The sequence below is a fragment of the Heloderma suspectum genome, chromosome 3, assembly GCF_057233095.1.
Source record: "Heloderma suspectum isolate Gila_16-S chromosome 3, 16-S_ref, whole genome shotgun sequence".
In the NCBI taxonomy this organism is placed as follows: domain Eukaryota; kingdom Metazoa; phylum Chordata; class Lepidosauria; order Squamata; family Helodermatidae; genus Heloderma; species Heloderma suspectum.
In genome coordinates this window covers 157820116-157835055 of record NC_139460.1, presented here as the reverse complement: position 1 = coordinate 157835055, position 14940 = coordinate 157820116, and the positions used below count along the sequence as shown (strand labels likewise).

Sequence of the window (14940 nt, the reverse complement as noted above, 5' to 3'; positions counted from 1 at the left end):
GGGAGGGAGTTCCACAAGTGGTGTGCCATAACAGAGACAGGTCTTGCCCTTGTTAACGCATGGAAGGTACTTTGAGCAGAGTCTCTCCAGCAGATCTTAAGAAATTGGCAGGCTGGTATAGGGAAAGGTGCTCTTTGGGGTATTTCAGTCCCAAGCTGTTAAGGGCTATACTATACTGCTAAATGTAAAAAATGTATGAACTTATTACTTTCAAATAACAAACACAATATTATTTAGTAGGTTTGGAGATTTTGTTCACCTCATAATGTGGCCAAAGTTTAATTGTCTACATTTTCCATCTGGAATGAAGCTGGTAACTTTTTTATTCTGTCTTGTAAAGCATTTTTGGACATAATTTCTAACAGTTATAGCTTTTCCCATACACTATATCTCAATATTTTCTCTATTAGGTTTCACATCCTGAATACACCTGATATGAAATACTTCAGCACTATCCAGATAATATCTTCATTTTCCACAAAATAAGAACCATTTACCATTGCTGGTAATGGTAAGAGCTGGTAAGAGTTACCATGCTGGTAACTCTTCAGTGTTCCTATCCATATTAGAATTTGCTCCCCCTACCCCCAGCATCTGCCTTACTTTTACTTCTACACTTGCAGCAAGTTTTTCCTAGTAGAGCTGTTTCCATTAGTGGAAAATCAAATAAGTTTGAAACAATGTACTTTTCCAGATGGCGAGTTGTAGTGTAGACAATCTGCTGTTATTATCAATATTTGAGGTGGTGCACTCCACATTCCCGCAGCACCGTCTCAGGCTAGTGTATCCAGTTGTGAGCAATCATATTTTCTTTGCACTGAAATTACAGTATTTATTTATTTATTTATTAGATTTATTAGCCATCCATCTGGCCGACCGGCCGGCCACTCTAGGCGGTGTACAATACTAATAACAAATACCTAGGTGACCTCAGTGGCTCAGAGCACCCATTACCAGCTTTGGCTGGTACACCAACTATGCCCATTCCTGATTAGACATAGCCTAGCCACTGTGATCCATGGACTTGGTAGCCTCATGGTTAGACTACTGTAATGTGCTCTGTGTGGGTTTGCCCTTGCATCTTGTTTGGAAGCTTCAGCTAGTGCAGAACTCAGAAGCTAGGATGCTCAGTGGAGCACCTGGATATACACATATTACACCTATGATAAAAGAACTGCACTGCCTGCCTATTAGCTACCAAGCCATGCTCAAGGTTTTGCTCTTGACATTCAAAGTCCTAAATGATTCAGGACCAGGATACTTAGCTCACTGTCTTCCCATATGTCTAAGCAGTCAATCTCTGAGATCTTCTGAGGAAGCCTTACAGGTTCTTGCGTAGCCAATGGAATGTCACCGGCTAGTGATGGATAAACAGACCTTCTCAGTGGTGGCATCCATGCTTTGGAATACTCTCCCACATGTAATTTGAGAGGCAAAAATGGTGACAAATTTTAAATGCCTCTTGAAAACACACCTATTCGCCTTTCCCTGACCAATGAGACTCTGTTACCATCCAATTTTATTGTTACGATGATATAACATTTTTAAATGTTCTTAATTGTTCTTAATTATTTATTTATTATTTTTATCTTGTTTCTGTATTTTAATGTAAACAACTCGGGGATTTTAATATATTAAGGGTGCAGTCCTTTGGCTGCTAGTCAGCGGCTAGATGGCCATAGGCTAGGTCAGTTCCCTGAGAACCAACCTTCACCCCCTCCCACACTGCCTCGAAGGCAGCGTAGAACGGCCCCATGCTCGGAAGAGGAGCACAGAGCGGCGAAAACGGGGCATTCCTGGGGATGTGCCGGGGCGGGGAAGTCAGAAATCCGGTACGACACATCCAACGTCTCATCCAGCTACCGCTTCCCATGCTCCGACTTCCCACGGCTAGACAGCTGAAATCGGCTGTCTAGCCACAAATGTAGGGTGGCTAAAGCATGGAGGGGACAATCCCCTCTGCACTTCTCCTGCCCTGCATTGGATAGATAGTCGCCTCCAAGTTTGGAGGCAGCTGCCTATCCCAGTAGGATTGCTCCCTCCATGATATAATAGTAAGATAGATAGATAGATAGATAGATAGATAGATAGTTAGTTAGTGTTGGATCTGAAGAGGTCTATTGGTTTAGTTGTTTAGCTGCCAAAAAAAGCTATTGTTTTCCTCTCATTACCAATCTTATTGTTGTTGTTGGGACTGTGGTTCACCTAGTATTAGAGAACCCATTGAATGGCAGATGTGACTCTACCACAACAGCAGCTTCTTCCCTATCAAAAGTAAGAAAAGATGCCTGTACTTTAATTGAGGTTAATAAGTTAACCTTATTTTATTTTTCTCTATCTAGAGTGCAGATCTCCCCTCCCCACGTTACTCCCCCAAGGCAAAAATATTACCTTCACTGCTCATGGGTAGGGGCTAGTATTATATTAGAACTTGAAACAACTAATTCTTTATGAGATTTTCTGGAATGGCCCTGTTCTTTCATAACCTCCTGAAAAGACTGTAAAAACAACAGTTGTAGTACCTTAAAGACCAACAGATGTGCTATGGCATAAGCTTTGGTGGACTGCAGTCCATTTCATCAGATGTATCTCTAATCTATAAAACTCTAATCTATAAAAGCTTATGCCTTAATACATTTGTTAGATCTTATGGTGCCACAAGACTCTTTGTTTGTGCAGCAACAGGCTAACATGGTTACCCCTCTGGAAACAGGAGAACTGTGAAGATTTTGAGCTGAATTTCACAAACCCCCAGTGGTCCCTTCTTCTACGGAAAAACAGCTTTTGGTAGGATGCAATTTAGAGTGGAAAAGGGAAGGATGCTTACCTCTGTTTCCTGCCTACTGCTTTTCTGCTGCAACTCCCCCCAGGTATTTCCACTCCTTTCACAGCACTCCAGACCTATATTTGTGGGGGGGGGGGGGAGATTGCCTGCAGGGGATGCTGCAGTGAGTACTGTAAGGTCTAAATAGTTCTCTCCCTTCAGGCTACTGCAACTTCACTTAAAATCCAGGGATGCTGCCGTGAGTATGGTAAGGTCTAAATAGTCCTCTCCCTTCAGGCTACTGCAACTTCACTTAAAATTGTCCCTTCTGAAGCTGCTTCTCCCTTCAGGTTTTTTTTTTTTTTACATACATGTGTGAGTAATGTGTAATTCATTTCAAGGATTTTTTTTCATTTCCTTCTAGTCTAGGGGCTATCATTCATCATCAATAAAACATTATTTCTTTCTCTTTCTCTACCTTCTATACCTTGGCCAGGATCCCATCGCCATAGTTTGTGCATACCTCAGGACTTTTCAGCTCCCCTTCCTGCTACAACCCACTGCGCCCCCCCCCCCACTGCCCTCAAAAGTCAGGGGACTTTCCACAGTGGCATGAGACATGATGGGATGCCTCCAGAAGGAAAAAGGCACAAGTCACAGGCTTCTTTAGATCCCAGACCTTCCATTCTCACTCAAATGTATTCATCTCAGTCTTTTACATTTAACTTTTTGTTGTGTTTCATTTGTATTTGCTTCCTCTGTTTGCAGTTCACCTTACTGTGTCACTGTTGATTAAGGGCCATCCATACCTTCAGTAAAATCTCTGTGATAAAGATATCAAACATTGAATGTCAAATTCATTACATCACTATAACAAAATAATTTTAAAAGGCAGCATTATGGGTGTGAGGATGAGCTCACTGGGGTGGAAAGAGAGGTGAAGAAAAAAAAATTGTGATGGGAGGGAGAGAAAAGGCAGGAAGAATGCTTGATATAGAGACATGGGAAACATAAGGTTAAAGGCATATTTTATATTGTAACCTTCCTGAAGCTTCAAGAAATAAATATAAATAATACAATGGTAAGAAATAAATTAATTCTATATGTGTGTAGCCAACAATTCTATGACCTGGTTCGCACGACATGGCGACCCATGGTAAACTACATATTATAGTAATAGTGTGTTTAAAATTACATGCTTAGAGGCATGGCCAGTGCTTGACAAAAAAAGCAGCCACCAGGGGCCTCTATCAGTACTGCAGTGTGAGGAAAGGGAGAATTTACACACATAAGAATGGAATGAAGGAGGGGAAAGGAGTGTGTAAGCCTTGGATGGAGGAGTGCTTGTGCCAATTGACACCCCTGATCAACCTTTGTGCTCTATGCAGAGGTGGGCAGAAGGTAGGTTTCCAGTTGTTTTGGACTTCAACTCCCAGAAGCCCCTACCAGCCTGGCCAATGGTCAGGAATGCTGGCAGTTGAAGTCCAAAACATCTGAAAATCTACTTTCGGTCCAACCTTGTCCTACGTTCCCCACTTCCTCCTTTCAAAACAAAATACAAAATGTACCCATTAAGGCTATCCTTTTACTTGCACTGCAGTGTCTCACCATTATTAATCTTTTTAATTTCTTGTTTCCCTGTTTGTGTGCATGTTGGCACATGCATGTGTTACAGGTCTTAATTTCAGTATTTGACGTTTTTCTGTTGTTTCATTAACAAAAACATCATAAGACTGGCCAACAGCTCTCTCCCCCCGCCCCCTCTTCCACACAACAAATCTAACCCCTGCCCCCCCCCCTTCATCACATGACAGGATATCCTTCCACGGACACTGGAATCCACTCAGCCCTAATTTAACACTAATTAAAAAAAAAAAAAATCTGTGCTTTTAAGGCCTTAGCAAGACTCACTGGCAAAGTTTACCATGTCCATCATTGTAGTCAACTCCATTTGAAGAAAAATATATCTGATTTGCAGAAAGCTGATATACTTGGCTGAATGTCTGGCATTATTCTTTTCATCTATACAAATCATTGCTGAAAAGCAAAAACATATCTGTGGTGCTGCAGTACGTCAGTATTTCTCAGGTTTTTGAAAGCTGTTCTTGTCTATAGAAAATGAAACCAACAACAAATTTCACCTTGTGTTTGCCTATGGCTAGTTGTCTGGGGCGGAGCGGGTGGGGGGGTTCCCTTCATGCCTCACACAAAACACTTTAGTTTCAGGTCATGCTGCAATAAATGCACGTTACTTACATGTACTGTGCCTTTTTGCACTAAGTACAAGTAAACATTTCCCAAAGAGGTAATGACTGCTATAAACTCTCTCTTCCCTGGACACACTAAAGTATTGTACACATTCCAAGAGGCCTGCTTGTTTGAAACAGAAAACCATTTACCTATGCTTGACTGAACCTGAGCATATAAAGTGTTCATTTCAGTCAAATTTCATTTGAAAACAGGAGAGAAGACTTCCTGGCTATGCTTTTTTTTTTTTGCATATAAACTTTAGGTGAAAAAGCAAGACACAAACAAAATGATTCTTTTTATTAGTTTGCTTTTAAAATAGGCTCAAAATATCTGAATCAGCATGAAAAAGTTTTTAAAATTGAATTTTCCACATGCATACTGCTTGCATTATTTTTTGTCACAGAGCCAATTTATATTTTACACAACAAGCACATTTGTCACATATATGCTTATTTGCATCAGTAAATGCTGTAAAATGTGGAAGCAGATGTTTGTAAATGTAGAGTAGACATGCACTATGGAATTGTGACCATTCAGGGCTCCCCAGCATTGTTTGCCTCCAGTGTTTGTAAGTTTATAAACAAACATCTCTACTTGATACTTTTACATTGTTACCACCACAGACACTAGCATATATGCAGTGTTCATGCTTGCTGCAAAAAATATGCCCATGGTGTTCGTTTTATGATCATGCAACAGGGTGTCTCTGCCTGGGAAATTCATACTTTCCCATGCTTTATCAAAGTTGACATGTCCACATTAAACTGAGTGGTGGTGGTTAATCATCAAAACTTGGCTCACATTCATTTATTCTTTTATAGCCCCCACCCCCAATTACCCCACTTTTCCCCTCCAAAAAGGAGTCGCTCAAAATGGCTTACAAAATATAATAACCATAATCCACCATTAAAACACAGTTATTAACAGTGTCAAAGACAAAAAACAGAATGAGCCAAAGCTAACCTTCAATACATTAAATTAAGCAACAGCAGAATCAAGACAGTTATTTAAAAAGAAATGTCTTTATTTGCCAGTGGAACACAGATAAAGAGGAAGATAACCTAACCTTTTGGCACCAGGAGTTCCACATAAGGAGCTTCACCACAGAACGCCCTCTTGCACGTTGCCACCAACCATGCCTCAGAAAGCAATGGCACATGCAAGAGGGACACAACAGCTGATCTGTTGGTACAATACAGGTCATATAGAATGATCATCGAGTCAGAGTTTTACAAGCAGCATTCTGGACTATTTGAAGTTACTGGGTGGTTTTCAAGGACACTCCTGGGTACAGCATATCACAGTAGGCCCATTAAGATGTAACTAATGCATGTAGTTACATTGATTACATGCAGGACCATGGCCAAGTCTGACTGTACCATGAATGGCAGAAACACTTCTGGTCACAATCTATGCCTGAGCAATAAGGCTGGGCCCAGGAGTACTCCCAGCCTATGAACATTATATTTTAAGGGGACTGCAGCCATGTCCAGAACAGGCTGACTTCCTATCCCTGGACTGGCAGACCTTCTAACCAATAGCACCTTTGTCTTATCTGATTTAGTTTCAGTTTGTTTACTCTCACCCACCTCAACACTGACCCAAACACCAGTTCAGAACTTCAACAGCCTCCCCAGGATACTATGGAAAGGAAATATAGGGATGAGTATAATCAGCATACAGATGAAAACCCACTCCACATCCCTGTATGATCTCTCCCAGTGATTTCATGTAGATGTTAAAAAGCATAGGGGACAGAATCGAACCCTGTGGGACCCCATAAACCAAGGAGTCAGTCACAAATGCCCCAGCACTGCTTCTGAAGCCTACCCAAAAGGAAGGGCTAGAGTCGCTGCAAAACCACCACCCCACACACACGCACGCACACACACCATCATCCCAGCAAGGCAGCCCAGAAGGACACAGTGCTTGATGGTTTCAAAAGCTGGTGAGAGGTCCAGCAGAACCAACAGAGAGACACTCCCCCTGTCTAGTTCCCAAAGCTTCTAATACCCTCAGATAAAATGCCCTATCCAGGCATATTATCAGATGGCTTTACAGCCTGATCATAAGATTTATTGCAGCAAAAAATCTATATGTTGTACAGAAAGCACCATCATCCAGGGATTTGGGTTGCTGGGAATTTTAGGGTGTATATCACCAATAGACCAACAGCTCTATTTCTCCTTTGCATCTACCAGTGAAGTTGCTGATGTTCTAAATAGGTGCCTGGATTAGGACAAATACAGTAAATTAAGTCTTAATCCAGACTCAAGACAGAGGTGCTAGCAGGAGACAGACTGACTCTGGAATAGGAATTCAACTTGATTTGGATGGGGGTACTCTCCCCTTGAAAAATTAGGTTTGTAGTTTAGGGATGGTTCTGGACTCAGCTTTGCACATGGATGCTCAGAGTGCCTTTGACCAGCTTAGTCTGGTGCATCAACTGCATCTGTTCATGATGAGATCAGACCTGGCCATAGTGACTCATGCCTTAGTTACACCTAGAAGAGGCTACCTTTGAAGAGTCTTCAAAAATTGTCATTCATCCAGAATGCAGCAGTGAGAATGCTGGAGGGTCATGTTACACTTGCTCTGCAAGAGCTACACTGGTTCCCCATTTGTTTCTTTGCACAATTCAAAGTGTTGGTGATGACCTTCAAAGCTGTAAATGGTTTAAGGCCCAGGATACCTTAAGGACTGTGTCCTCCCATACCGGCCTGCCTGCATGCTGAAACCTGATGGAATGGCCCTTCTCCAACTATGGTGGAGGCTCAACTGATGGGAATGAAAGAATGGGCTTCTCTGTAGCCTCACCTAACTTGCCCCTGGAGGCTTGATTGGCCCCTTCTCTTTTGGTGTGTCACCATATGGCAAAAACCTTTCTGCTTAGGCATACTTTTCTTTTATCTTTTATACTATCCGATGCCTTTGTATTATCTGCAGAACCTTTCTCTATTTAAATTATATTGTAATTTTCTTTGGAATTTTATTGTATTTTATGGTTGATTTTAAGTGTGATTAGGCACCCTGAGTGGTGCATAAGCACCAGAAGGGCAAGATATACGTACGTATGTGTGTGCGCGCGCGTGCGTGTGTGTGTGTATAAAAATGCCACTTGAGTGCTGAAAAATAAGATGTTATCATGATGGGACAGAGACTTTACAGTGGTACCAAAAGGAGGGAGTTCCATTTCAGTAATATTTAAAGTACTGTTACTTTAACTGGCTATTTTAGCATTATTTCTCAGCCACTATTATTGGATAATAAATGGTTTTCAGTAACTCCAACTTTTCACTTCTCATTGAAATTAATTGTTGACCCTGAATTTGTGAAGATAATGCTTACTATACCACTATGTTAAAAGTTTATTCATTGAAGAAAAGGTGAAAACTTCCCTGAAGCAAAATGTATAAAAGCACTAATGTCGTTATATTCATGTATGAGAATAAAAAACTTAAAATTGAAATTTATATTGGCAGATGCTCATTCCTGGTCATACAATAACTGGAACATTAGAGATTTAGGGTGCAATCCCTTGCATGTTTAGACACAAAAAAGTCCTACAACTCCCAGCATGACTAGCTGGGGAATACTGGAGTTGTGGGAACTTTTTTTCTGTCTAAACATGCATAGAATTGCACTCTTAAAGATCCATAGATCATTCCATGCTGTTTCACATGCACCTTTACCAAACAGATAGCTAGAAGGAAGGAAGGCTCAGATTGAGACACACACACACACCGCCATCACCCCCCAAACAAGTGATGGTGTTCCATGCATAATCTCAAGCAGAAGAAATACACACTCAGTCCAAAATAGTGCCCATAGAGCTCACTTCCTGCACAGCTTGGCTTCACTGAATTCTCATGAAAGAATATGATCCGAAGTCTCACTTCTCATCTTGCCCACATATATTAGAATAGGACTTCTAGAAAGATAAATTATCCATGTGCAGGGGTTCTTTATCACCCACACATGGTATTCTCCTAGTCAGATAAGAGAATGGAAAAGTCTCTTAATGCATAGTGATCCATACTTGTATTGAAGCCATTGCATCACAGTTGGCGGGTGCAATCCAAATGAAGTTAAGCATGTTTTAAGCCCCAGTTAAATTTAGTGGGAGTTAAGCAAGCTTAATTTTGTTTGTATTGTGTCCAAAAGGAATTATAAGATATCACTGTTGCAAACTAAAACATCCAACAAAATAATAATAATAAAGTCCAGCCCCCGGAATGAGATTTGTAGAGAAATTTCTCTGTGTGCAGTTTAAGTCTCTAGACTACTGGTGCTTAAAAAAAGAACAGAGCTACTTGCCATTATTTCTGAATACAGAAAATATTCTCCATCCTTCACCCTACATTTATTTGTTTATTTGGCAATAGTTGAGTCACATGGCTTTGCCATAAGCCCAGATCACTTACTAAAAAAGCCTGCACAGTACTGAACAAACTTCATATTGTTCAATATTTTGTTTCATGTTTTCTTTCTTTTATAAAAATAAATTACTTCATATGTTTACTCCAATGGTTTTATAATTTACTATGGCTTAGATAAGTGCAAGTGGGAGAGATGCTTTTCTGTAATGATTGCCTAAAGGTAATTTTGTGGTCCATGGATGCTTTCTGATAATTATCTAAAATGCAACAGATAGAGGCAGTTGCTGCTGTAAGCAAAGTAATACAATTATGCTATGGGAAAGAGGGGGGAGTATTGAATATTGTTGTTCTAACCCAGTTAAAACTGCATGTGTGGGCTATGGGCTTCCAACAGTAGTGCTAGAAAAGAATCCAGTTTGGCCCAAACACTAAAACAGGTTCTTCTGCACTCAAACATTTCTAATCAGTTTTACAAAAGTCGTGAAAATAAGTCCACCAAAATTATTAGCCTCCAAATCTTGCTAATCTCACACATAGTCTAAGAACATAAGAAGTTCATTTTGAAAAGATTCTTTGCCCAAGTGAGTGGCTGTTGTGCCTGTTGCACCTGATGTGTCTTTTAAGTGGGATTAATTAAATATCTTGGTAAATAATATTTTATTTCTATTTTGCTTGCTAATGTGTTAATGAAAAGTAAAGGATAAGTTCTGTGTGGCTTCATTTGTCATATTTTGGAACACATTCTATTTGAGATGTCCTTTGTTTCTTTTGGCACAGTGTTCATTTGGCAAGAAGATTACTACAGCTTGAAAAGCAAAACACGTTGCTTGCAAAAGATCTGGAGCGTCAGAAGGAACAAGTTACCCAGATTTCACAAGAGGTATACAATGACCAACAATATATACACGCGCGCACACGAACACAAAATGCATGTATGGATTGGAATTTTAAAGCAACATTTTTAATGTATTTGTTCGGACAATTGAGGAAAATACATACCTGCTAATCCTTTTCAGAGCAATTTATGTTGTATTAAAGCAGAGATGAAAAGACAGATTACTCTGCAGACTAAACAAAAACGCAGACTAGACAGATAAGTCTCTGTTTCCTGAACAGGGGAAGAACTAGCAAAACTGGTTCAATGTTCTTGAGGTATTTTATTTTTTCCTGTAATACCACTGCTTTTATACAGTTGCTTTTCAGATTCCTTATCCATAAAGGCATATTTACCTGCCAACTTGCCTGTTTTCCAAGACTGCTTAGTCTCCTGAGATTTTTAACATACAAAACTCATTAATTGCTATCGCTGGTAAAATAGCGAAATTCTTCTCGGATTTACTGATCTTTTAAATTTTGCTTTTAGAGATACTTGGGTTATGTAGTCTGATTAGTTACAATACGATGGGTTGGATCCAGACTTAGTCATACTCAGAGTTAGACCCATTGAAATTAATGGGACTTAAGTTAGTCATGGCTCTACTCTAAATATGTCTAATTCTAGATCCAACCCAATAATATAGTACATGTTGAAGTACTGCTTTCTTGTGTGTGTGTCCTACACCTATTCTGGCATCAAAGAGCACTCACTAAGTCTATACATTTACTTGCTTGGAAATTGATGGGAGACAAAACAGTGTTTTTGAGGACTGGGAAAATGTGGTTTCCATGTAACAGCACAGCTTACCCTAGGGAAATGTCTGAGTCCATGGCAAAAACAAAATACAGCAAATTCCTCACACTCACAATTCATTATAGCTGGATGATAGTATTGTAAATGAATTGCTAGTTTCTTTTATTTGGTTTTTCACGATAACAACTTGATTACTAGAAGGATGTAGCAGAATTGTCATCCACTTCCTAATAACAGCTTTCTGGCCACTTTCTTCATATATAGAAAATGCTTCTAACAACTTAATCCTAAAAACATTAAATAGAAGTAAATTCTGTTAATCTAATGGAGTTTTCTTTCACATAATTTGTGCTCAAATTGTCAATAGGACAAACTAAATGTAGTACTTTTCCATTTTCTGGAAATAAAAATAAAATAAAATTTCTGGATAACCTCCCTTTGTTTTCCTACTGCTGAGAGAGTAGGAAAGCCAGTGTGGTGCAGTGGTGAGAGTGTTGGACTGGGAGCCGGGAGATCCAGGTTCTGGTCCCCACTCAACCATGGAAGCTCACTGGGTGACTTTCGGCCAGTCACAGACTCTCAGCCCAACCTACTGCACAGGGTTGTTGTTGTGAGGATAAAATGGAGAGGAGGAGGAGGATCATGTAAGCCACCTTGATTGGTTTCCTTGCAAGAGGAAAAAAAGTGGGATATAAATGCAATAAAATAAATAAATAAATAAATAAATACTGTTTGGTCTGTGAATATCTGTTATCCTGTGGCTTCAAAAACATTGTGCCAGTTCGCATGATCACTGTGGGTTAAATGACCCACGGTTGCTTGTTTTACCTGTGGCATGTGCCAGGTGCCATTTGCCTGTTAACCTGCCTGGGCATGGCTTGTCGTGTTGTCCAAACCCAGGCAACATGGCTTGTTGGAGGAGGAAACAGCCCTCAAATAACCCAACAACAGCCTGTGGGTCTTTGAATTAGATTAAATTATTGGCATATTCTAAATTTTAGTAAGATTTTAAAATACAGTGCTTCAGTCAGGAGATAAGTCTTCTGTATCTATTTCATTGGGGCCAGGTGACTTCTAAATATTATTTGGCAACTGGTTCCCACCACCACCACCTTTTTTTAAAGTTCTCTTTCTGCGAAGGCTTCAACCAAAATAATCCTTCTAGACCTGTTTGTAGCTCATAGATCTTCTTCAACACAGAAAATTAAGCACAATCTAAATGTTGTATGTATTCCAGGTTTGGTTTTTCAGGGTTGTTCAAATGCCTCTCTCCTATGTAGAAGGTGCCAGAAAATGTTTTTCTTTGGTCTGCTCTTTATAGCAGCGTGTAATGTTTTGTGTTTACCATGTGAGCTACTTGAATCATGTGGTCTGTCTATGCTGAGTGTCATACGGAAATGTTCCATGTCATGGGGATGATACATGTGACTCGGCCATATTTCTTTTGTAGCCTTCACATGAGAGGGGTAACACTTGAACTGGCCCTTTGTTTATACTTTCACTGAGGAGTAGTCTGAGAAATATCATAACTCCTATTTCGTTTTCAGGGCTAGTTTACATATTGCCAAAGCACATGTGAGGTACCAGAAAAAAATTCCCCTGTGGTATGCTCTACACAGCAAGATGTACTGGGCAGGTATTTCCTCTAGGCAACTCATGCTTGCAGCCCAGTCTGCAACCCAATACTCTAAATTAGATTAATTTAAACACATTTTCCCATTTTCATTGGATAGAGCTAGATAAGTGTCACTTCAAGGCTTAACTGGCCTGTAGATTGGGGTGCAAGAAGAATACTATAGTGTATTATCATAAATGAGAGTTGTGCAGGGATTGGAAATTAATGTGGAAAGGGCCATTAATTTTCATACATATATGCTGATTTAATTATGTGTAGCATTGAAGTTGATTTTATGTGCTTTAGCCCGTAAGATACATCTTTCACTATTTATAAAGAAACTAAGGTGTTTATGTGGTGCCCATAATATTGAAATGTTGTCATATATCACAATTATACAATTAATGAGCATATTTGGCATATTCTGCTTTTGAAAGCAACACTTCAGTTATTTTCAGTTAGTAATTTCATAATACTTTTGGCAGGATTAATGAACTTTATGACAGGTAAATCTTCTAATAACTTTAAAAAGACATAGGTTAGCATCCATTTTACTGAGAGAATGGAGTCAGTTGCAATGTAAAGTTTAATGGACCTTTAGCTTCAGCCTACAACAACTTTTAAAATTGTGTTTACATGTGGTTTCAAAGATTATTCTCTAAATAATGAAGCATATTAAGTTCTCTTTTCTAAAATCACACATCTTTCTTTCTTTCTTTCCTTCCTTCCTTCCTTCCAGCGCGACAGAGGTAATTCCTTGTTGAACCAAGTACAGCAGCCTTACAGGTACCTCATTGAGTCTGTACAACAGAGAGATTCTCAGATACTTTTGCAGAAAGAACATATTGCACAACTTGAGAAGGATATTGAGTAAGTATTCAAAATTTTGGTATAAGTTTTAGTTGGATGCTGGAATCTTTTTTCTTAAAGTTCTCTTACCTCAAGTTTAGTGGCAGGCCGTATTATGAGCAAACTTTGAAACTGATGGTGTTGCTGAAGGTTTTTGCTGGCTGCCAACATAATAAAAATGATTGCATTATTTGTTTACACTTCATTGCATTACATTGGCTGGTTGCACGCCATTATAATTGCACAAGCAATTTTACTTTTCCTGTTGAGCAAACCATTTTTACAAAGCGTTGCTATTCTCCATTAAATAACTATTTCAAAGTGGCAGTCATCACAGACATTTAAAAGCTGTATTGTCATCTTAATTGCACACATGACTCCTCCTATGCCTTCTTGAGTGCCATGGGGCATGAATTACTCATGATACCTTCTTAAGCCTAAATTAAGATAGTCACTGGGTTTGGACAATCAGCAGGGGAAACAATGCAGCGTTGGTTGCTTCCCTGTGCGTCCCGGTCGCACAACTAAGATTACCCTAATTACCTGTATTTCATTATCTGAACATGGCGCGCAGAGTGACTTTTCACCCATCCTACAACCTGTGGCTTGCAGTAGGGGTTGTAGGGTGGGTGAAACGTTACTACGCCTGCACCGGGTTCAGACGACACAGCAACCCGTGATGCGGTGTGGGTAATTAGGGTAATCCTGGTCACACAACCAGCAGGGGCAGGGGAAACAACCAATGCTGGTTGCTTCCCCTGCTGATCATCTGAACCCAGGCTTTATCTCACAGGTCAGTGTTCTAACACCTTTGAGTAATGAGCTCAATCCCTCAGTGTTTGATACTGTGCATCCTCCCCAAGAAGGGAGAAAGACACAAAGACCTGGTTCACATAATCATGGCAGTCCACTGTGGCTTGTTGGGCGTTTTTTGAATATTCAAGCCACAGCTTCTCATGTCATCTGACCCCAGGTGGCGGGAGTTGTGCGAGAGTTAAATAACCCTCTCATAACCCTAGAACAGCCCGTGAGTTATGCGAGGGTTGTTTAATCCTCGCACAACCCCAACCACCCAGGTTTGAACAACAAGTCATGGCTTGAATATTCATAATGGCGGTCTGCATACACCACAGCCCACTGTGGCTTAAATAAGCCATAGTGGCTTATTTGATTGTGCAAACTGGCCCAAAGTGTCATTGGCTTAGGAAGTAAAGGTTCCAGTGGTTGGCCCCTCCCTGCACTTCTCTGACATCCATCTGGTTTGCATAAAACCTTAACCCATGGGTTGTTGTGAAATATGAATGCAGCCATGCTAACAAGAATAGTATGTTAACCGTGAACAACCCAGAAAGAGAGCTCATGGTTTGTTGTTGGGTTGTGAACTCTGGGTTGTTTAAACCATAGGTTGTCGTTACGTGTGAACCTAAAAATGTGGATTGTTCATGGGGGGTTT

At 40.1% G+C, this 14940-nt stretch overlaps 1 protein-coding gene across 4 annotated transcripts in view; it reads left to right on the top strand.

Annotated features, from left to right (window-relative positions):
• The window catches only part of PIBF1 (progesterone immunomodulatory binding factor 1), a 148050-nt gene that overhangs the window by 93301 nt on the left and 39809 nt on the right, over positions 1-14940 (top strand). For all 4 annotated transcript variants that reach the window (XM_084844848.1, XM_084844844.1, XM_084844846.1 and 1 more), the window contains exons 14-15: positions 10171-10273; positions 13378-13508. In XM_084844848.1, the coding sequence (XP_084700974.1) occupies positions 10171-10273; positions 13378-13508 (234 nt within the window). The remainder of the gene's footprint in view (positions 1-10170; positions 10274-13377; positions 13509-14940) is intronic.